At 43.8% G+C, this 25,175-nt stretch overlaps 1 protein-coding gene across 2 annotated transcripts in view; it reads right to left on the bottom strand.

Annotated features, from left to right (window-relative positions):
• Window positions 1-21,763, bottom strand: part of FAM3C (FAM3 metabolism regulating signaling molecule C) — a 45,870-nt gene extending 24,107 nt beyond the window's left edge. The window contains exons 1-2 of one of the 2 annotated variants that reach the window (XM_075599934.1): window positions 21,662-21,763; window positions 3,744-3,796 (exon numbers count right to left, since the gene is read on the bottom strand). In XM_075599934.1, the coding sequence (XP_075456049.1) occupies window positions 3,744-3,756 (13 nt within the window). In that variant the 5' untranslated portion in view covers window positions 3,757-3,796; window positions 21,662-21,763. Of the gene's footprint in view, window positions 1-3,743; window positions 3,797-20,472; window positions 20,641-21,661 lie in introns of those variants that run through there. The other variant, XM_075599935.1, reaches the window with a different exon arrangement.
• Window positions 21,764-25,175: the final 3,412 nt, after the last annotated feature.

The following is a 25,175-nucleotide window of genomic DNA, read 5'->3' as shown; positions in this document are numbered from 1 at the left end:
GAGAGAGCGAGAGAGAGAGAAAGAAAGAGAAGAGAGGCAAGAGGGGAGAAAAGAGAGAGAGAGGCAAGAGAGGGAGAAGAGAGAGACAGAGGCAAGAGGGGGAGAAGGGAGACAGAGGAGGGGGCGTTGAAATAGGTTTGCCTGGGGGCCCGCGCATTACTAGCTACGCCACGGATAGCAATATTGGTGAATAATAATACAAAATTATCCCACCATAACGCGCTAGAGGGGAAACCTTAAAGCAGCCCTCCAGGTAGCAGCTCATGTTCATTTTATTTTAATCTTTTAGTTAAAGGATTGAAGCAGGAGGTCTCCGGAGCTGAACCATGATAATTTCAGCTCGGGAGACCGCCTGATTCCAGAGATACCGACACCCCATACGAAGGTAAGTATCTTCATGGGACAGGGTGATAACAAACAACTCCCACAAGAACAATACATTTATCGTGATCATGATATAGATAGCGATAAATATTTGTTAAAATAAGTCTGAAAATGTTCTAGTAAAGCTAAATAAAACATGTTATCAAAATAATGACATTTTTCTTTCGCTTTACTGGAACAAAGGGCCCTTCATTTCCAAACCTTGTCCATTTCTGCACTTCACCTACACTGCTCCCATCACCCCAACATCCATCTCATCCCATCACTCACCTACACTGCTCCCATCACCCCAACATTCACCTGATCCCATCACTCACCTACACTGCTCCTATCACCCCAACATCCATCTCATCCCATCACTCACCTACACTGCTCCCATCACCCCAACATTCACCTGATCCCATCACTCACCTACACTGCTCCCATCACCCCAACATCCATCTCATCCCATCACTCACCTACACTGCTCCCATCACCCTATCACACCAATTAATTAACCCCCTCATCCCATCACTCACCCTTGGATATTCCCTCCAATTAAAAACAAATGTAATTTCTAAAATGTTAAAAATATATGAAAACAGCTTGCCAATTCTTATATATTTAATAACATGTTTTAAATCAAAAGAGTTTTTAAATGGAGGAAGCATCTGAGGGTGGGTGATGGGGAGGAGAGGAAGCAGTGAAGGTTAGAAAAGGTGAAGTGCTGACATGGAAAGGGCGTTGTAAATTAAGAGATTAATCCTTTTGTTATAGGAAGAATTTGCATCAAATGTCTCTGCAACGCCCTGCTGCCTCTTTGGTAGTGAAAGGGTTACTAAGAGGTGGTAGGAGAAAGGGGTTAATAGGTAAGGGGCCGAAGCAATACGAGAGGAGTAGAGAGGAGAGTCCCAGAGGAGAGGGGGAAGGTAAGAGTCCAAGGGTGAAATGAGTCCCAGGGACGAAGGGGTTCCGGGTCACAGTTGGGAGGGTAAAGGGGGGGGGGGGAAGTTAAGGATTCCATGGGAGAGGGTGAAGATGGGGTTAAGCATCCGGGGGGTGGGAGAGGATGTGGGGGCTAGGAGTCCCAGGTAGGGGGAAAACGTGGGTTTAGCGTACCAGGTAGGAAGGGGTTAAGAATCCCAGAGGGAGCGAGGAAAGTGGGGAGGGGGGTCCAAGAGCCCCAAGTGTCAGGGTTGTGAAGGGGATGAGAGAGCTAGTGAGGAGGGGTTGTGACCTTTAATGCTGCACATGCTCACTACTCAGCTTGTGTCAGAGTCCGGCAGCTCCACGAGACTCCACAGCCGGCAACTTCAAAGCTGCTCCTCTCACTCCCACACTTCGATACTTCGACACCACAGTAATACCGCAATAACTCAGACGTCAGATGTCGTCTCGCGGTATTACAATGGTACCGGAATATTGCACAACCCTAGTATCTCGTGTTTAAATGCCCCTTGTCACGCAGGGCAATAGGAAGCAGCAAGGGATGAGGTCACTGCTTCCTATTGGCCTGCAAGACACAGGATATTTAAGCCGCCATTACATTAGCCCCAACATGCCCTGTCGGAGCCGCTACCTGCAGAGATACCAGCATCTCCTACAGAGGCAAGTATCTCGGGAAGCAGGGGGTTCTTGAAGCTGAAATTAACACAGTTCAGCTCTGGAACTGCAACATGGAGGGTGGTTTTAAGTCTTCTACTTCTTTATGGTGGCAAATGGTCAACAAATTCAGAAAGTAATGGGAGGGGTCCGGGGCAGTGTTTAACCTTTTTTGGTTAGGGAAGTCTATAATTATATTGTGAAATTCTGAGGAACCCCAACCCTCTCTAATAGCGTGTCTGAGATCAGATGCATTGTAAGGAACCCCAACTCTCTCTAACAGTGTGTCCGAGATCAGATGCATTTTAAAGTCTTCTATATTTGGTATAATTAACAAATGGACATGCCCCTGACGAAGCTCTTAGCAAAACGCCGCATTGGGTGTTTCCTGTTTCCTGCTGTGTTTTTCGGTGGCTTGCTGTGTGGGACCCGGTGTGCCTCTCTGCCTCTCTCCGCTGCTCAATTTCGTTGTGGAGGTGCATGCTGTGACAATCTGCGGACAAGCGGAGCGGATGTGACGAGCTGACACTATGGATATCACTGTGGTTGGATCACCGCAAAGCAACATGTCAATCATTGTCGGATGGTTCACCTTGCTAGCAGCATGTTATTATACGCAAGTATCATAGGTCTGTGTATTTACAGACCACCCGTTTGCAGTATGCTTAAAGTCCTCAGACCTCAGTTTGCACTGAGAGGTGCTTTTTTTTCTTCACCTTCTTATGGTGTGGCAATAGCTGTCTGGAGATAGCAACTATGCTAGTGACATTTTTTGCTAATAGCATCTAATGGATATAATACATCTCCCCCTGCTGGACATCGATTCATTAATTCTCTGTCTTGATTCATGAAGCAATTATGTGTTCATACTGGATTACTGGCAGCTATATTAATCTGTGATACTCCATCATTTATGCTCAGGTCAACTTTGCGTGCAGATTATTACTACTACATCTATTTATGCATCCTATGCCTTAGACAGATTATGATCAGTATGTTTTAAACTTTTGTCATGTGTTCATTTTGCCTCTCCTTGGTGGGTGATTCATTTGTGTTTTTGTATGCCATGTTCTATTTTCATGATAATATTATCATTCGCTCCCAGCTGGACAGTCATCCCTGCACTTGGGAGGGGTTTTATTAAACCCCTCGTTTTGTGCCCAGGGATTACTGTGATCATTACCCCATGATCTAGGTTGTTATCTGCAATACGGGTGTGTATTTGATCTGACATTCATGGACATTGGCAACACCGGTTTCCCCCACACTTGTTCAAGTATATTAGTATAAACATTAACACCAATCTCACTCAGAAGCATTAGGTGTATTTTAATTGATTTTAGTGTTCGTTCACCATTTTGATTATTTGACCGCACAATAAACAATTATCAGTCAAGTACTTCACCCATTCAGTGCCCCTTTTTTGAGCTTCCACAGTATCCATCTCTTGGTGCTGTATTCTCTTTGTTTTTTGAACTCACTCATTCATGCTCTTGGGTGCACCACCTATTTAATTTATATGGTACATGGTTTAATGGGTTAATCCATTCCTGGGTAGTAGAGCTCTTCTCAGCCCTTCTTCTATAATTAACAAAATGACCTGAAAATTATAGAGAACTGTTTTGGGATGCCTGCGGTTCCTAGCAACCCCCATAATAAAAAAAAAAAAAACCCCACACAATTCCCTAGGGTGTGGCATGAATGCACCAAACAGTTTAGGTGTTTTTAAAACAAACACACGTGTTATTATAATATATTTTTACTTGAGGTGAACATACCTGCTATCCTCATGTTTTTATTTCAGTCAATGACGTTATATTGAATAAATCACCTACGGAGGAAATAAAAAGGAACATTATTAGGGAAAAAAAGGATCAAGCAGTGGTTGAAGCGCGATGTTACTAGGGCTTAGGGAGTACGACTTTCTCTACTAAGATAACCGTAGTATAACCACTTAGATTATTTTTAACATCCTTACAGTTTCTTATTTTAAAAAGGCTCAGTTTTTACAGCATAAAAAAGTGTTTGACATTCTAAGATAAACGTAAAAAACCCGCAGTATTCAGGCTTAGGGGGTTAAAAAAAATTTTTTTGTAGACTATTGTATATAATCAAAAGTGAAAAATATATATCTATAGAAAATGAAGGAATGGGGGAAGAAAGTAAACATGTGTATACTAATGCGTGCTCAGGGTTTTCTGGATGAAATGTGGAGTTCAGCAACCGATGACATCGCAACAGTGGAATGGGACAATTCACCACAGCCGCGTTGATGTCAGTTAGCCGCGGACGTTTAGATGCTGTGGGACAATTTACTGCAGCCATTCTGCTGCCGCCATCATAACCCCCGGATCTCCCTGTATTAGGGATTAGGATCCCTCTGCACAACCTTAATATTAGGGTGGGGGCAGCGGTACGATGCGGGAAAATCGTGCCGGTGGTGGCAAAAATGCCCTGGAGAACTGTCCAGGGAGCGAAATGTCCAGCGGCAAAACGGCCACGACTTAATGTCGCAGGCCGAAGCAGCAGCCTATTTAAAATCGGAGTAACAAAATGTAGCTTTAGATATTTTAATCAGGACAAGTCTGTATTGTAATTTGGGTAATGTTTGAGTTATTGCATGCACATATTTAATAGGATGTAACAGGTTCTCTGCAAGTGTGATGAAATGAAAGATGAAAACAAAGCAGAAAATAGCACAGCTTTTCCGTGCTTCCTCTTCAACTGGAGACCAATCTTGGTAACTGGTTTAACTCTAATGGTCAAAGAAACTTATAAAATTGCGGGCTCCTTTTCAAAGTCCTTTAATCTTTGCTCTTTGGAATCACTGCAGCATCCTTTCCAAACAATGTAATGTATGCATTTTGCCTCCTATGGCTGAAGGAGTGGCTCAGTGAGTAAAGGCACTGGGTTCAAATCCCGGTATCAGCTCCTTGGGAAAGTCACGTCTTTCTCCCCGTGACCAAGGCCGCGCTTAGTGCCGGCGACTGTGACATCACGCTGCGGTCGCTGGAAAAATCAAATTGACTTTACTTCCAACGATCGTGACCAAGCCGTCGCTCCGTCGCTTCCACTATAAGCGCACACGACGGCGGAAATACATTTGTTTTGCCGTGACGTCGTCGGCACAATAAGCGCAGCCTAAGGCACCAAAAAATATGATTGTACGCTCTATGGGGCAGAGACTCGTGTCTGTAAAAATATATACAACGCTGCATACACTATATTAAAGAAATATATATTATTTGCTGTAGTGCTGATGTGTTCCATAAATAATGTGGGGAAAGCTAACCAATAAGTGAAAAGCAGCAGCAGAGTATGATGGATCAAAGATGCGATCACACTTACTGTATATTGCAGTTGCAATAAAGTGCTACCACCCAGACAGACAGTTAACAGCCTAACCAATATTACATTTTGTTTTTAAAAACAAAAAACTTTCACCTTTACAGCTGGTACGTAAAGTTCCCTACATCGGGGGTGCTCAACTCCAGTCCTAAATCCCCCCCCCCCCACACCAGGTCAGGTTTTCAGAATATCCCTGCTTCAGCACAGGTTGCTCAATTAGAGGCTCAGTCTGATCCAGCTGTGCCATCCTGAAAACCTGACCTGTTGGGGGGGCTTGAGGACTGCAATTGAACACCCCTGCTCTACATCATTGAACGTTGTATAGAAACTTTATATACACGTGTGTAAGAACTGTTGCATGCATGAACTAGAATTTTATACTGCTGTATATGGCTCATATGTTCAAATCTGAAGACGGCGTTGCATTCTGTTGTTGAATCCACAATTTGACAGCGATAAACATTGTTAGATAAAATGGCTAGCATGTTCAGAGACTCTGTACAAATACTAGCTGAACTCCAATTTCCAAAGAGAACAAGTCAAAATCCAGAACAAACCAGAGTATTGCATCCTTAAACAAAAAAAAAGGAAAGAAATCCTAGCTTTGAAAAATGATTTCTCGGCTTTGGTATGCAGTGAAGTCATTGTGGGTTTATTTGGCTATGCATACAGCGCATGCAAAACACAAATGTAGTTTTGCCTTAGTTTGAATACCACTAATTTCAGAAGCATTGAACGTGTACATGATAAAGCATTATAATCGCTGTCCTGTACCAAATGGCTTGCAGTTTAATTTTTGGACCGCAAAAAAAATCTAGAAACAGATTTGGGTGAATTCACCCATTTCTACTCCCCACAAAAACACTGTTACCAACATTGCCGGTCCCGGTTTTTAGGTCAGGATGGATAAAGTTCCAAAACCTTCTCATCGTGGGCGATAGCAACACCAAAACTGTTCCGTTTAAAAATGGAACTTAAACTATCTAGGCAAATATTTTACTCTTGAATGTTGCTTTACACTCTAAAACTTCAGAGAAAATACTTCAAAGTAGAAAGGATGGGGCAAGGTCCAATAAACGCCAATGCCGGTATTCAGCCACCATCCAACAAGCTTCACTTATGGGAAGAGGGAGCGGACAGTAGTGATGTACGGTAGATCAGTGGTTCTCAAACTCTCGTCAGGGCTCCGAGCCAAACCAGGTTTTTTTTAGGCAACCACCCAATGTTCTATTTGTATGCAAGATGGGAGCATTGACCTGTGTGCAAGTTCATTGGAAAGTCTTAAAACCTGGCGAGGTTATTGGCTAGGACTAGGTGTGATGTAGACTAGGGGAGCGCAATCTTTTTTCCCTGCGCCCCCCCTTTCCTCTCGCGCCGCCCCCCTCCTCACCCTCCCCCCCCCCCCCCCCCAATCTCCTTACCTTGGCTCTGGCATCATGATGCCATGACAATGCGATGTTACATGACGCTGTTACCAAAAGCCGTCTGAAACATGGTAAGGAGACGTTGACAGAGGCCTTGCAGCTTCCCCGGCATTTAATCTAAATGCTTTCGGGAAGTGTGCGGGGTCTCTGTTAATCCCGCGCCCCTCGCAGAGAATCTTGCGCCCCCCACATGTAGACCATATGTAAAAAATGTACTCTGTATTCTAAACAAGACTCCACCACGTGAACTCATTTTAATAGCTTCACTCTTACAGAGTCCTATACCTACAGTAACTGCAAATCCTTAAAAACTTATTTATATAGCGCCTAAGGCTGTACTTAGCACTTTACAGGAGAGACAATACAGTACAGGGAATTATAGTACAATAAGTGCAACAAATAAAAATCAGATGAAGACATGTTAGCAACAGAGACTGAAAATTTGAGATGGGAGAGGCAAGATAAGAACTAGGATAAAGCTTTGCTGCGGATACCAAGGGAGTTTAGAACATGAAGGCGAAGAGGGTGATCAACAGTATCAAAGGCAGCAGAGATCGAGTAGGATTAGTAGGAAAAAAAGGACCATGGGATTTGGTTCATGTAGATCATTGGCAACTTTAGTGAGTACAGTCTCTGTAGAGCTGTACGAAATTCAGACTAACGGGTTCAGGAGGCATAGGAATTAATAAAGTTGATCAGACGGTAGAACACAAGACGGTCTAACAGTTTCAAGGCAAAAGGCAGGAGGGATACAGGTTGGTAGTTAGTAAGACACGTAGTGTCTAGGGCAGTGTTTCCCAACCTGGGTTCCGCGGCACCCTGGGGTTCCGTGACAGGATCAAAAGGGCGTTGTAGGATTTGCCCGATCTCTCAGAACAGGGCAGTTTCCTCTATCATGATTGGCTGCTGCTGGATAATGCAGCCAATCAGGAGGGGGTGTCAGGGCCGCATCTCGCAGGGTCAAGCAGAAGAGGAAGTAGCATGGGCCGAGAGAGATGATGCTGTGTCTCTCTATCATGTGTGTGTGTGTTTCTGTGACTGTCCTGGTCTGTGCGTTTGTATTTCTGTGACTTTCTGCCCCCTCCAACTCCTGTGACCCTGTTCTGTTGTAGGGGTGCCTCAGCCACTGAGCACTGTGGTTAGGGGTACCCCAAGAGAAAGGTTGAAAAACACTGGTCTAAGGTGTTTGAAAATAGGTGTAACCATTGCATGCCTAGAAGACAAAATGCCAGATGCCATATGCATTTCCTCCCCATTCTTGAATGAATTGCAACAATCCACAGCATGAAAAATGCATTCCAATGGACACTCCTACCTCAATTTTATCGACCATAACAATAAAGCCAATAGAAACCTCTTCTACCACACGTTCTCCTACCATGGCTTACTGCGTACCTCCACTTAGCTCCATTGACTGAGATTAACCTTTTCATCTTGGAGTGAAAGATATTTGAATTGGAAGTCTGCATATCCTAATGATGCATGCTTGATGCTCTTATTCCATGCAATCACTAATTTTCTATAAACTAGTTTGTATAGAAAAATGCTAATCAGAAGAATATCCACATTTAAATGATCTTATTTAAAACATGCTTAAAGAGATTGTGCCCGTTTTGCTAGTGCCGATCTTATATGTTAAATTGAACACTGAAAAGGAGACACGGCCTTTTCTTGAATAAAAACTTTGGCTCTAATAAGTTTTCTTCATTGACTGCCTTGGCTGAAAAAGTTAAAAATTAATGGGTGTGTAGTCTGGATGCTGCCAAAAAAAGCTATCGTCTTTATATTTTCCACATAGTTGGCTATTACCTCACTTGGGACAGACATGTGTTTTCCATTTTATTCACTACAATATGGTCTTGTCTGTATATGCTGCATTGTACATAGAAGATATGTTGAAAGCACTTAGGTTGTAAGCTTTTCAGGGCAGGGTCTCCCTTTATCTTATACTCTTTTACTGGCTGCTCTTCTCCCCATTGTTGGTGCTTTATTTCCCCAGTATTGTAATTTTGGAAGGAGCTGCGTGCACGGTTGGTGCCAAATAAACAAAATGACACAAGCAGCATATACACAAGAAGAATTCCTGTTGTAGGAGCTCACAGCCAGGTTAGGAAAAAGTGAGAGAAAGAAAGTCTCCGTATTTTAAACTGATCTTGACAACAAATGCAGAGACTGGTTATCGCTGTACCATTGCTAACAAGCTTGTTGAGTCAAACAAAAGACGCCCCCACGCACACAAAAAAAAAATAAAAAAATCAGCTGTTTGAGGCCATCATTGGCTTTTACAGATGGCAATCCTCAAATATCCAGAACCACTTAGATTGCCAAAACAGATTTGTTGTACAAATCGACTATTTTGGCTCGCTTCACACACACACACACACACACACACACACACACACACACACACACACACACACACACACACACACACACACACACACACTTTATTTTTAGGACATTTGCAGTACCAAAATAGTAGAAAAGTGTGTCCCTTTACTCTATACCAACTACCAGTTTGGTTAGTAAGTGGTACAAGGGCTGTAAAACTATATAAAAGCAAATACGTGCACTCGGATGCAAAAAAAAAACAGAGAGCATAGTTACAGTACTTACATAGTGCTAAAACAAATGGTTTATTATCCAAACCAAAAGCTTGCCATTGCATCGCTTCAATAACCTGAAATGCCTCTGCTGAAATAATGTAGTGGTCTGAACAGCAGTTTTCAATATCCCTTTTAGAAATTCACAGAGCTGCAAAAAACGCACTTGTTGGTAATTGCACCGTTCCATCCGGCTATTGCAACCATCACATCCCCAGACCTTTCATCCTCATTCCCAGCCAGCTCCAACTATTGCCCTCCACGGTACACTTTAACCAGCTGGGTGGGAGAGGAAGAATGCCCTTTCCTCTCCCCTACCTGTGTGGCATTAAAAACTATGGTATGACTGTTATCCAAAGACCAGATGCTGGATGAAATGCTTGCTGTTGGAATCAAGGGGCCTTTGATTCTCCTGCACTGAGTGTTAAAAAGAACTCAAGGGGATTCAACTACTTCTGACATGAGACGTCATCTTATAACCTATTACCTGTCCTGTTTTCCCTGTGTGGGGTAAAGGGCAAATGGATGATGATGAAGGCATGAGGAAAGTGAAAATGGAGTAAACATCTTCAGTGCCTTCCGAATGGTTAATAGTTACGCAACACCATTATTAAGGACCGTAGACAAAAAAAACGGCCTTTTTCCTAATAGGAATAAGGAGTGTAGATTAAGAATTAAAAAGGGCAGTGCCACATACCTCACAAGCAATTGTAAATAGATTGCTTAAAACAGATTAAAAAGTAAATTAAGAAAAGTTTTTCTATTCAACAGGGACTTTAACTAGATATGTGCTGGTCAAATCCTCCCACCATACATCTGCCCCTTTAATGGTGCACTGTCAGTGACTCCTGTGGCAGGTCAAAAAACATGTTTAAGTAATCTAATCAGTGTAATCAACCTCCTTAGAAAGATTCAAGCAACTTTTTAAGTAACAGTTGAGCCAATTTAAAATCATGTCAAAAATGTATGTTTCCCTTTTCTCATGGTCCACTGCACAGTTTGACTTCATAATTACTAGATAAACAATGAGCAGAGTGAAAACAATTCGCCTCTAGTTTGAGAACCGAAGATACATTATTTCACCTCCCAACACCAATAAGGCCTCGGGCATGGTGTCTCGGGCCGCACTGATCAGCGCTCCTGGTCTGCTCAAACTGGAGCTTTTTTGTGTCCTGGCAGGCGAGGCAGTGAGCGCGCTTTGGGGGCGGTGCGTAGGCGTGTCAGGAGGTGGGGCTAGTCCCTCACTCCCATTGGATGTGAGCGGTCACGTGACCGCTCCTCCACTTCCCTGAGTGGCAAATTTTAAATTTGCCTCTCTCTCCAAAATACCTGAGCCTCCGCACGCATGCAGAAGCGTGCGGAAGCGGCTGCTAAAGCAGCGCTGATGACAGATGCAGGGAGTAAGTGCATCTGCTCAGCGCGGCTCAGCAAGGCTCACTGTACTATGTCCCAGGCCTTATCTGAACAGGGGGGCCCCCAGCGTATGGTACAATTATAATACAGATTCAGCAGATGTTATTACCCCTGCTAACCCAAAAAAGAATGCAGCAAATATGACGTGCATTAAACACATTTGTTACCATCGTTTCCAATGGAACAGCAGTGTTTATGTAAATATTGCAATAGAGCATTGCGTCATCGATGGCAAGAACATCTGCTACAGCAGTATATGCATTGTTAACTCGTCCCAAATGCACCAAATCACACTCAGGGAATCGCAAACTGGTGCGCAGAGCAAAGTTACAGGACGCATTGTCAACCAAGTAATGCAAGATGAAAATGATGTTCGACAAAAACAAATCACCTTCTGTCACTGGGTTGACCATTAGGCCACGATTATAGTGGTCGCGTGCCACGAGTACAAATGTGTGTTCCTCAATGAGGTCATCAAGCATCACAAACGAAAAATACATACCATGGAAAAAAAGTGTTTGTGAATGTCACAATACAGATGCACAGAAGCAGAGCAAGTTACAGCGTCTTCATGCGCCAAGATGTCAAATCAATTTCCATGTGGTGAGCGGTGTTGGTGCATTAACTTCTTTCACAAAGAAAAATATATGACACTGGTGTAGTTTGGAGGTTGTCTGTGGAGGCACACAAATGTAACTTCAAGAATACGCCACTTATGTGCGCCATTAATATAGTAAACTTGACAGTTTTTCCTGCTGTAAAAGACAAATGCAAGTAGACAAACAATTCTTAATGCATTCATATGTATGAATGTGACTTACATCATACAAAGAATAATGAGCTAAATGTAAGAACATGAAGAATGACATAATAGACCTACATATACCGCCAAATATTGAAGGTGAGAAATTAATTTTTTGGACACCTTCATTAATTTTTTTTTTTTTTTTTTTAAATACAATTCTTTATACATAGCTCCCCCCCCCCCCCCCCCCATAGCGTCCGGATGTGCCATGGGGGTAACACCTCACTGTGGGTCCTGTGGTCTACTTTATCAACCAATCAGCACAGATTTTCACATGGAGAAATTAACCAAGTATGTCCTATGAATAAATATTCAGAACCTCTCAGAGTGAATACACCCTCATCCCATTTATTCTGCAATTACTTTAACAGCAAGATTTCAAGACAACAATCCAAGACTACCAAAGTTTTAGCGGGATGATTGTCACCTATAGTTCATCGATTAAAAAATAAAAATAAAACACTATTATGTAATAAAATTGTTTTTAATGCAGTTAAAAAATACAGTATGCAAACACATGAGTATTGTATCTTTCACAAGTCCCCAGACCTGCTTCATTTACCCATTGTCATGTCATACGTTGGCTAAATTGTAGCCAAGAATTCTGGTTAGAGCCATGTAAATAAGCACCCACTGTATGCGTCATATTTAGCTTCCTATGCACTTTATTCACTAGAGCTTTTGCCTAATGTATTAAACGGCAATTGTTATTTATAACATGCCAACATGTAGCGCAGTACAATAGGGTTGGAGGACAAACAATAAAATAAACAACATACATTGTTACGGTAGGCAAGAAGGGCCTTGCACCAAGGAGCTTACAATCTATAAGAAAGGGCAAGTGAAAACTTAGGGTACAGGGGGCTAAGAAGGTTGGTGCGTTTCAGATAGCTGCAGGAGTTGGAGCTTGGAGATAAGAGGGATTGTGTGGAGATAAGGCTGTGAGAGCAGGGTAATGTGTAAAGATCGAAAATGCTTCAATATACATTTGAAATACTTTACCCAAAACCAGTAACAGAGCCGCTGTAAAATCAGATAAGGGCAGCAAACAGCCGACAACCTTTGGCTGCCGGTATCTTTTGCTACAACTTGGGTGTCATCTCCAAGAGAGTCTGAAATCAAGTGATATCAGCTGCACAGCTAAGCCTGGGACTTGAAAGACACAGTCGGTGGATTCACTCGCAGACAGCGGTTTTGTCTTTTTGGGGCTCAGTTGCATATCTCTGCCCAGGTCTGCTGCTTAGTCTCAGAGTAACGTGGCAATAGGATGAATAAAGCAGATTTGCAGAAATGTGATATAATCACGAACACACTATTGGGTATTATATATTTACTGTGCTTTGTAGGGTGGAGAGGTTTTCTCACTTTTCTACCCACCATAACCTGATTCTGTCTGCAATGCATTTGAGGGAGGGGGGAGAAAAAAAAAAAAAAAAGGTCGTTTAGAAGGAAAAATACTGTACAAGTATTGAAAAGGGAGCACGAGATAAAACAAAGAAAGCTGCTTAATCTCTCTGTGAGAAAAGGGAGTGTAGGGTGGTATCAAAGGTCAATAGCTTGGACGTCTTAGCAACCACAAACAATCATGACTCGGCATTAAGACTATATATAGTATTCACTTTAAACCATCCAGCCCAGTTTGAAAAACGTTAAGCACATCATTCAACTAATAGGCAATAATAGGTGTATTTTACTGAACTAAATGATTACAATCGAAATATCTGAATGCTCTTTTTTTACTAGTCGGTTCACTATAGATTTATTCATATTTACAGCATGGCCTTGCCACTGAACTCTTGATGATGGGGCATGGATATTAATTTCAGCACAAAGTGATCATAGCTGCACAAAATCAGAGACAAAATTATCTACTGAGGAGAGAGCGAAGAAGAAAAAAAAAAAAAAAAAAAAAAAAAAAAAAGAAGAGCGCACACTCCATAGTGCATGAATGTATAAAAAATAAACACTCGCATTCTATGAAATAAAATCAAGCATGTACAAAGAGATATCCGGTTACCGGAACAGACTAGTGAAAGTCCAATTAAGGCTGAAAAGGATTCTTGCGCTCGCACTGTCCTCTTTAAAAGATAATCAGCTTGCAGCAGTGCGTGTAGGAGCCACTCCTCAAGATACTCCTTTGAAAGAAAAACTCCCAAGGTAGTTTGTTTTGTCCAATTAAGGCTGTTGAAGCAACGGAGCCTGTAGTCATCCTAAGGAGCAAGTAGAACCGTGGACTCAGGAACAGTGACGGACTCACGATCAACAGTGCCAACTCCCAATTGAGTCAAGATAAAACAGCATTAGTCCGATCAGGTCCCCACAGTTCAAATTATAAAGGTAATGCTCCAGAAACCTGGGAGACACTCCGATAAGGCTCTGGCAATCAGAGAGAACGCTGACCCGCTCACTCGTAACCGGAGGGGACTCCTGCACGTTCCAACGGCCCGTTGCATCATCACGCCACGTCATGTATACACACACAATGAATGCCAGCATTTGAGCAATTAGGACATGTACTGTACAACTATATTAAACGGCAGGATGACTAATTAAATACACAATTATTACAGTTCTAATTAAAGATTGCAGAGAAAGGATTGATGTAGTACAGTAGGTTGTGATAATATTTCAGGGGCCAATATTGGGGTCCTTCATAGAGAAATCTAGTGGACAGAGCTTGGAAATGTTTCTTCATCAAGTAATTTCCTCCATGAAAACCATGTCGTTGGTCCCTTACATACAACAAATCAACATTTCTCCAAGACCAATATTGCTTAAAAATCTTTTTGATAGATAGATAGATAGATAATATCTTTGAAAGCTTGGAATGTTTTATCCGTACTAAGGATCGTTAATATAATATCTATCATCTACCTATTTCACCCATCTATGCTTATCCCCCAACTTAAAAAGCACTGAAAAGGTAACACAATTGCTTTATCCTGATCTTTTAAACAGCAGAAAGTTGTGTAAAAATGAAAAAAAAAAAAAAAACTTACCGTATTGTTTTTTTTCAAAATTTTCCACATGATTCTTTTTGTAAATTATGCATTTCGAACACTACGCACTGCATGAATTATATAGTGTACTGGTTTCAAACTATAAACACAGATGATACATAAAGAGCATGTTCATTTATCTACAGTACTGTATACAGTATACACCTTCGGTGACAACACAGCAAAGAGACTAAAAATAGAAATCTTAGAGAGTGTTGCTCTTGCATTAGAAGTACATAGTAATGTGTTAAACATATTGATTGTAAGGACTTACAAAGAATCTATCTTCAATGACAAGGGAATAAATCACACACAGTATGGGCATGCAATCATGCAAGGGAGAGTTGTCCCACTTTTTTTTTTTTTTAGCACAATAGGGGCCTCGTTTACAAACAACACAACAGATATGACACCAGCACTCCTGTGTCTTGATGATAAAAATCAGTAAATCAAGTGAATGGTGCAGTAGGGGACGACAGACACAAAGAGAGACTGGTATACACAGACACAGAAGGGCCAGTGAAAATGCTGTTACGTAAGGGGCTTTTCACTGGACCACTGGCCCTTCTGAGTCTGGTGTATTCCAGTCTCTCTTTTTGTGTCTGCCTCGTTTACAAAGCCAGATAACTTGTGGCACCATTGGTAAGCGCATTCACTTCCATAAGCACACACTACAGCTAGCATGGCTTTATGAATAGACCTTAACAGAAGGAAACAAACAAAGCTTGTAAATCTGCTCAGGTTGGCAAGAGACATCCATCAAAACAAAAGGACTTCAAACACAAACGGCCTCTTTAGTGCAAGAGGGACCCGTTCAAGCAGTGCAATTTCATTTAAAAACACCTCTTCACAGGTGTAGGTTTTCTTTGTTGAAAACATTCTACATGTAATCTGCAGTGGTTTTGTGAAAGCATTTGCACAAATAATGTAAAGACAAACATTGATGCTACCTTACGTCGCGCTTATTGTGCCGGCGACATCGCTGTTGCGTTGCGGCAAAACAAATGCATTGTCACCGTCGCTTATAGTGCACGCGACGGCGACAAAGCGACAGTGCTACCAGAAATCTGGTAGTCACGGATATTTGATTTTTTTCGGCGACCGCCTCCCCTTGCGGCCAATCGGGAGCTTCTCGGTGCCTCTGCCCTCCCCTTTTATGACATCAGCCAGCGACATCACCTAAACTTCAAATACAACTCATCGCAATGGCGATGTCATCAATCGCATCGTCGGCTGTACAAGCACAGCCTTACAGTGTCCGAGAAGGCTACGATGACTGCTATCCGTTATCAATTCGATATACCTTTTAGAGGACCAACATTAGAGTTCTGCATAGATGAAACTATAGTGTAGCCTACAGACCTTTTCGAAACCTTGTAGGTTTCATCTTCAAGGAGTAGCGACTAATGTTGGTTTGCAAAGAGGTATCACAACTCTCCATTAATTTGCATTTCTCCAGGACCAACACAGCTACTAGAACTCTGAATTATATCAATTGCAACCATTACAAATGCCTTATTTTGATCCAGAAACCACCAATTGCTCACATTTTTGCCAAGAATTTAGGGATTCTCTATTCAAGTTGTCTTGTATTTTTCTATCGATCCCAGTGGACATACAGTCCAGTTTCCTTTCAGTTTCCCATGCTTCGAAGCTCTAAACAAGGTTTCAAAAATAAGTACTTACAGCAGCTATTACTAAACCAGTCCTCAGGGTTCTGCACACACCAACTTTCTGGCTAAACCACCCAGCATGCTAGTCATATAGACATTAAGTGCTTTCACTTGTGAGCAAGTGCATTGGTTATCCCTGAAACCTCTGGTGGTCGGAGGTCCATGAGTAGAGGTTTGGGAACAACTGACTTACATCTTATATGGCCCTTGACAGTTGCTCTACATGCTTTAATCATACATGCCGATCCTTGATAAATAATTGTGTCTAAGCACTTTAGATGATAACAGTAGTTTGCTTTTATTTTATTTTTTTAAGTGACTAACACAATAAGGCAGAAAATAGATCAATAAGAAGGAGGAAGTTATCAATAAATATGCCAGTGTGTGGGGTGAGAACATCACGTTAAAGTGAATGCAACGACAAAATCTGGGTGTGAGCTAAAGGCAGGAAGGATAAAATGTGACAGGTAAGAGAGGAATGCAAGGCTTGGTGTTTGCGTATTGCATATTGCATTATTAACTGGGAAATCACCTCCCTGGGAAACATGTACAGAACTAGGGCAGCTCAGGGGCACAGTTAGGCAAAAATGGGGTCAGAAAACCTCCATCACCCCATCATCTTGTTTAGTGCTGGGTCGGGAGAAGGGTGCATAGGATGACTGACCTAATGCTGCTCTGTGCGATCCGGGTGTACCAACCAGCAGAGAATCAAATGAAGACTACAAACACCCAGCAACCCTTTGTAGGAAAAAGGAGAAAAATGAAAATACTTCTTAAAAGCTTCCTATGGAAGGAACATGCACCCAAAACATTCACCTCAGCCTCCAACAGATTACCAAAGAGCTGGCCGTGTCCCCTAAAAGGAATAAAACTGGTCTCAAAACATCAATTTCCCTGCCATTTCAGCAGATTTAAATTATAAACCTAGGAGGAGAAACGTATCAGCAGAAAATACTTCGTAAACAAACAGCTAGGCAGGTCCAACATAATTCATCAAGTAACAGACTGAAATGTTACGTTTGGTGCCCAGTTCTAGATCCTGAAAACAGACTGATTAAAAACTGAATACCCCACTATATTTTTATTTTGAAGATTTATTTATTTTTTACAGGATAGGAACTACTGTAGGCGGTCCTCACTATTTTCAGCTCCGAAGGGCCCCCGTTTCCAATAATGCAAACAAACAAAATGGGGTGGGGTAAGAGTTGCTGCTCTAAACTAGTCCATTATTTCCAGCGTGGCTTCATGAACCAAGTTGGGGGAGATGTACATTTCAGCCACATGGCAAAGCACATATCACATGGCGAGGTTGACTAGTCCCAAACACTGCATAAAACTTTGCGATGTTTTCGAGATGGTATTAAAGCAAATTCATAGGGCCAAGCTAAATATACAGGGTGCAAAATCATCAGCTGACAGCCGTGCCCGAGAAATTAAGATTTGCGACTGCCTTGCAGTGCTGCCCTAATGCCTCAATGAAAAGGCCTTTTGTGGTTGGCCACACAAAAGCCCTGAGAGATGGAGGCTCTTCATAAAGTACAACACTAGGACTGACAGTGCTGTCACTCACCACCGTGGTTGAAAAACGTTGTGGCTGATAATAGTGTGCGTTACAAGCACGGAGCAGTTCTGCTGACAGCACTGCTGTGGTCCTAGATCTTCAGTAGGCTGCAGAATGGTATAGAAAGATCGGAAGAGGATAGAGTGATGTTCATGGAGAAAGGAGTCCATGGCAAAAATAAGTGAATGTGTTGGAGGCAGAGAAGGAGACGTGGTGAATAGAGAGGGGGCAGGGAGGAAAGTATAGGAGGAAGAAAGAGGCGAGTACTATGTTTTTTATTCAATTTTGCTGCATTTTTACTTAAACCCTTCAGTATTATAGGGGCCTTGCAGATTACAGACACGAAAGAGGATACTCGTCCTATTCATAGTTTTCTTTTGTGTGTGTGGAAATCAGTGACGTTTTTAACAGTGCTGTTTATTGCTGCAGTTGTGACATTTATGTAACGAAGCATGTCTGGATCAGGGACTAAGTTTCCATAGCAATAAATACCAACTATGCGACACCACCTTATTCGAAAATATGTATTTGTCTAGCGTAATACGGCTTCAGATTTGACAGTGATTTCTGTGGTAGGGTTTAAGGTGAGGATTCAAAAGATTAGACAAAACAAGCAGCCCTTTTTTTAGCTGGTGGTCATGCAGTTAAGACGTCCTACAATTCTCTCTTACAATATAGCAAATAGACGTATCACTTGGGAGCACATTCACGTCTCGGACATCTGGAACGTTGCTTTTAATCTCTTCACATACAGTGCTTACACTGCAACCAGGGATTCTCTTACAGTATAAAGCCACTAGTATCTACAAACAAAAGCCAGTACAGGAAAAACACGAACAATGCAAACAGGGGACACAAGTTATGCAGCTTTTTCTCAGCAGTCGGTTGTAATTCCCTCAGAAACACAGTCCCACGTACATCTAAAATGAATAAGTAGTTGCATGGGATTTAATTTCATTTTTGTTACACAAAAATCAAAGTGTCAGACATCTACAATAGATATTTACATATATTTTAATTGGCTAGGTGGGACGGAGGTGGTGTCTGGAGCTGGGGATTAATTTCAGCTCTGTGGACCCCTTGCTTCCGGAGATACTTGCCTCTAAAGAGACTGCCAGTAGCAGCTCCGGCTGGACACAGAAAATGTCTGTTTAAAAAAGGTCCTGTGTCCCAATAGAAAGCTTCAACATCCTCACGTGCAGCCTCCTATTGGCCGCGTGACCTTTAAACTGAATGTGAGATACCGGCAGCCCCTTTAGAGGTCAGTATCTGGGGGAGAAATATGGGAGAGTTTGGAGCTCCTGCTGCTATTGCCTTTTGTGTATCACTTCTTAATGTGAATTTGCACAGGCAAATCTCCAGGCTCTCCTAATCTCCATTACTCTTCCAACAGACAGGCTGAGTAAGACAGAATGGGACGTTTGGCTGCGACCAAAACACCGCTGGCAGACATTTTGCAGCAGATGTTACATTCTGATCTACATCCTGTCAATCCTGACAGTAAGTCCCGCGCGGGACCGTCACACTGCCTAGACAGGCCGCTCCAACATGCCAACTTTAAATGTCCCGCGGGACATTTAAAGATGGCAAGCCGGAGCAGCCCGTCTAGGTAGTGTGGCGGGACATTTAAACATGTAATGGGCGGACGGGCACGGCAGACCTGGCTTGTCGGGTTGGGCGCAGGAGCGCACATCGCGGCAAAGTGTCCCGTGCCAAAATGAACCTGTTTTGGTTATGGCCAAATGGCCGCAGCAAAACTTCCTAGACCAGAGCAAGAGGCTCATTGACAAGCACTCAAACAAAAAGGTGCAGCCAAGAAGTGAATACTTATCTCCCGAAGAAACCAAGCCACCCAAGTGTTTGCTCTAGGTAGGATTATATTTGTTTAAAGAAGACAAGACATTGTTATGTTTCAAAAGAGATTGTGGATGGATTGGATTTTTGGCAACTTAGACAGGTATAACACGTCTAGCACAAAGTCACTTACTGGCCGCGTGCAAACATGAACGCAAACATAATAAATTACACTCATCTATTTGCTGCCAGACGGGTCTGCAACGCATTGCTATTCACATACTGTAGCTACTTTGCAGCATACAGTACATCAGAGTTGCAATAAATTGAATGCAGATGTAACATTTTATTTACATTGTTTAATAAGCATTTTTTTCATTATTATTCTAGAAAGGTCAAGTCTATATAGTAAAGCAACACAGAAAAATACCCCAAGAACTAACATTTTAATAGGGGTATGTAACTCAAAGAATACATCTGTTAAGACAAAATTGCAGTTATCCGGCCTGTGGATGAAAAAAAAATGTGCTTTTTTTTTGTTTTAAATAGTTAAAAACAAAAATCCGACCATTTTTCCTCTCCTCCTGTGAGCTTATATTGTCTCCCACAACCACATGCTCCAGATTACTTTTCTAACCCCTTCACGGTCTCTTACCTCCATACAATCCCTTTCACGTCCTGCTCTCGTACTACCCCATGCCCCTCTTTCACCCCCTGCTTTCTCGTACTACCCATGCCCCCCTTTCACCCCACTTTTTCAGTTTCCCTACTGCACCACCCTTTCTTTCACACATCCCTCTCACCTCCATGCACCTTTCAAATGTACCCACACTCCGTTACTCCCCCATCTTTCTGCTCTCTCCAATGCCTCCCCCTTTCTCTCTTACCCCTACGTCTCGAGTTTCTTCCTGGTTACAAGCAGTGGGCTCCTGCAGGGGCTGATTTGTGTCTTGAGCAGCTGTGCCTTCAATAGTACAGAAGTAAGCAAACCACTCATTCCCCCTCCAATGACCTCACCAGCTCTGAGGGGAGAAGGGGAGGAAGCAGTGTGCAGGGCCCTGCAGTCAGTGGAGTGAGGGGGGCACAGCACCCAATTGTGGATGTCCAGGGGATAGTGAAGCAATCAAATAACAAGCTTTATTGGCATGGCAGAAAGCCAAAGCCATGACAGAAAGCCCCCCCTCCCCCCCGCCCCCCCGCTTTCATACAGCTGCATGATAGGCACAAGGGTTTCTAAGCCATTTAAACAGGAAGGGCGCAATGTACAATTGCTTTAAAAATAGTAACTCACAAAATAAGGCAGAAAAAAAAAAAGATATCAATCCAAAAACGGAAGGGGTCCGTTATATGACAGTGTGTGGGGGCAAGGAACGGAAAGTGAGGGATAGGTAGATTTATATAAATTTGAAATATTACAGCTGCTTTGTTGGGGTCCAGGATACTGTGGGGTTGGGTTGGGGGGGGGGGGGGTGGAGAAGGCTTCGTGCAGGTTCTCTTGCATTGTCTGGGTAGGAGGAATGAGATTAATCTGAGCTGCAGCTTCACATGGGTCTGAGCTATAGCATAACGTTTCCTAACCCAGCGCTTGCAGCAAGTCGCCCTTGGGAAGATGATGTACAAACCGATGGTGTACATGCTTTCATTATAGATACATAAAGGGCAGATCAGCATTGTAAGTGGAAACATCACACTATTCCTACCAGATCTCCGTAAAGAAAAAAAAGTAACACAAATAATACAAAATAGAAGGCCGATCAGTTATATACCAGTGTGTGAGGCGAGAAGCAAATGAAGGGGCTGCAAATGACATACAATGTGGACGTAAGATGAAGGCAGAAAGGATACCATGTGACAGGTAAATGCAAAGCTGGGTGCTTGCATGTTGCATTAGTAACGGGGAAGTCACCTTCCTGCGAAACAAGCACAGGACTGGGGCAGGGGGCATAGTTAGACCAGTGTGGAAAGGACGGGGGGGAGGTCAAATAACCCGCCCTGTGTATGTAACCGGATCACCTCGTCCGTGCTGCAGTGCCTGGGCGAGTGCTGGCCGGAAGAAGGGTGCACAAGATTACTGACCTGCTGCTGCTCCATGCGATCCCGACGTGCAAGCCAGCAGAGAATCAAATGCAGAAGGAAGACTACAATACCCAGCAACCCGTGCGGCAAATGTTTTTTTTTTTTTTTTTTTAACAAGCTTTATTGGTTTGGAATAAGAGGCCGCAAAATCTTTTATTATCCGTACTGCTCCTGTGCATCAGCCTTCTACAGATTGTCACAGAGCTGGCCTTGCCCCCCAGCAAGGAATTAATCCCTCTTTCCTCCTGATATAGAGAGACTACTAGTGCTGTATGTACCTGCTGGCTCAGCGAGTTCTGGGCCTCCGCTAATTAGGAGCCTGGGGTAACAATATGTTCTTGGCAGCGCCGCCACTTACCCAGGATCCCCAATAAGTAAGATTCCCCTAGGTAAGTGTAACGGGTTTCCCCCCCCCCCCCCCCCCAATCTCACATTGGCCCGGTTGGTCTACTTAATCCCCATTGCGTGTTCGTGTCTGGTGGTGCACCTGCAGGCAACAGGGCTCCTGAGTCTCCCGCTTGATGGTATTAGGGGATGTCTTCCAGACAGGCAGCTGAGGTAGTGGGTGCGAGTTCAACTTACATCATGTGCAGCGCCTCCACCTCATCAGGATCTGTGCTTCCGCAGGGAGATGGTCCTGGTGAGGAACTCCTTCTTGGTGGTGACTGCCACTGTTGAGTAATTTCACACTCACACAGTGGGGGTTTCGTTAACAAGGTCATCTTTATTGTAGATTGGGATGTAGCAGACTGCCCCATGCAGCTGCCGGCTCTAGCCGCACATCTCTTGGTGCTGTCCCTTTGCCAGGTACGCCCTCCCGTATTGAAGTGGGATTCCCTCTTCTCCTAGGGAGATCTCCTCTGTGCCAGGTCCCAAGACACAGAGCGGCTTGGACAGGCTGATTGGTCAACCTGGACCGCTAGTTACTGCACTAGGGTCACAAAGTGTTCCTACAATCCCTTATGCAGGAAAATACAACTTCCCAACAACTTCCCACAGCTGCTGGAACCACACTCTAACTAACTGTGTTGTGCCTTATATACTTCAGGAGGCAGGCGCATCCCTGATGTCACTATCCAGGGACTCAGAGCATACAGCCACTCCCCTCCATACATAGGGCACCTCACCCTGGTGTGAGGGAAAACCTCCATAACTACTGCTGGCATACCTGTACTTACCAGGACTTACTGCCAACAGAGAGGAAAGTAATATACCATTATTATGCATGGCTATATAAGAATAATGATAACAAGCCACAACGTTGTAACCTTTTACTAATACGTTATTGCAAAACCTTAGCTTACACCTATTAGGGATAAAACACAGATAATCACAGTACATGAATAGCTGATACTCAGTAATTATACACCAGTGGCCTGGCCACTCTCCACATTGAGTAATGTCACTTCCCACCACCGCGTGTACCCCACACTGTGTCCAATGTATATACTCAGTCCCTTGGTCACTCAACCCAGTGTCCCCAAAGAACCCTCCCCCAAGGCGGGATCAGCGTCTAAAGGTACCGATGTTGGTGCACTTATTAAATACCTTCCGGCTACTCCAGCAGCCGGTAACAGACTTCGAAAAGGATCCGCCGATCCAGCATAGTCTCTCACAAGTTTGGAAATGTCCAGCAGCTTGAGCCCAAACCACTGATCGCACACCGCAGCTCAGGAAGAACACTGTGTCCCTGCCTGCTAATACAGTAAGGGAATAGAATGTCTCTCTCTCTAGGGCTTTCCCTGCAGCACCACAAGCTAATGGTGACTCATGGTCTGCACTGGGCCTGAGGGGGAATCTGGCCTACGCAGGCGGGTCACTGACCCCCTGCACACACAACCTCTCCCCTTGCTCCTCCGGCACCCTCTGCTAGCGTGGTCTCGCCCACACGCTGCCCTTTCCTGCCTGCTAGCCAATCCTGCACTCCTATTCGCTCCCTGGCGTCATGTGGCTCGGCTGAAGCTCATGGGCATTGTAGTTTTACCCCAGAGCCTCCTGTCATTGGCCAGCCGTTTCGCGCGCTTACACTGTGCATGCGTGAACTCTCTCCGTGCCTCCGATCACGCATGAGTATTGCGCAATGCCAATTACAACATGGCGGCGCCCTATGCTATCGGGCCGCCGCGGAACCCCCAGACGCGCCCTACAGCGGAGGTACAGAGGGGAAACAGGAACACCACTACATAAGCATAGAGATAGAAATAATAAACAGTAATCACACCACAAGTATGTAATAACGGGTTTTACTGAAAACATAACGGCAACCTGTACCACACAGTATATATCGCACCCAACCCCAATAAACCAAATGAGTGTCCCCATAGTACAAAGGATGCTAGGCACCAATACCCTGATGTCCCTTTCCCCAATGTCAAGGCCCACCCAAAAGTGTGAAAGGAGGAAACCGTCTGAAAAGCTCAAAGGCAATATACCTAGTGGCATATGCCAATAATATAGTAGTGGTAGAGGAGCGTAAGTAGAGAGAGAGTATTGGAGAGTAAACTGCTGCTGAACTAAGACAAAGCAATGTCCATAATGTAAAGTGCAGTATGACAAGGATCAGCCTGGAGTTGCAAGTACTCACGATGAAGCCGTCCTCCGTAGCTCTCACTCTCTATTTCCTCGTGTCACTTTGTCCAACGTAAGTGACGTCACTCCCCGGCGCGGGCACGATCCGAAGTAGCTGGAGAAAGATGAGTGATCGATGCAGCAGCCGCTCTGAATACTGGGACTCACCAGGTAAAACGTAAAAATCAGGCTTTATTGAAGTTACATTAAAATAAAGACACTCGGTACATACAAAAATAGAAGAACCTCCTCCCACGCGTTTCGGGCATGAACTGCCCTTTCTCAAGGAGATTTTTGTATGTACCGAATGTCTTTATTTTAATGTAACTTCAATAAAGCCTGATTTTTAATTTTTTCCTGGTGAGTCCCAGTATTCAGAGCGGCTGCTGCATCGATCACTCATCTTTCTCCACCCAAAAGTGTGCATGGTAGTGCTACCCGTGAACCGTTGGTGCACTTTAGTTGAGGTACCTGGCGAGTATTACAGAACCCGGTGCGGCCGACTAGCAAACAGGGATCCACTGATCCAGCAACGTCATCATCCGCGAAGGGGTGAGCTCCGGTAGGAGGGTCTCCCCTTTAAGAGTCTCTTAACGTAGGTGGTCTGGTCCCTGACCACAAGCCACAATTCACTGCGCGGCGTCTTTGCTGATGCCTATTACTATCAGGCTACTGGGGAAAGGTCCCTAGCTGGGGGCCTTTTCCTGAAGCAGCCACAATCTATTATGTGAGTGGGGCCTATCTTGGACCTAAGGGGTACTCTGGCCTAATCTGGGTGCCACTGACACCCAGACCCTACCTTCCCCTTCTCTGTCTTGGCTCCAACTGCCGCCTTGCGCTCTAAGCGCGCCAAATGTAGCAATACCCGCTCAGGGGATCCGGGGAACCCTATTGGTAACTGTGCATCACGTTGTGTCTAGCCCCAGAGCACTCTGGGGAGTTTAGT

Source organism: Ascaphus truei, chromosome 5, assembly GCF_040206685.1.
Source record: "Ascaphus truei isolate aAscTru1 chromosome 5, aAscTru1.hap1, whole genome shotgun sequence".
In the NCBI taxonomy this organism is placed as follows: domain Eukaryota; kingdom Metazoa; phylum Chordata; class Amphibia; order Anura; family Ascaphidae; genus Ascaphus; species Ascaphus truei.
The sequence above is the reverse complement of the archived record's forward strand: the minus strand, read 5'-3'. Positions and strand labels throughout refer to the sequence as shown.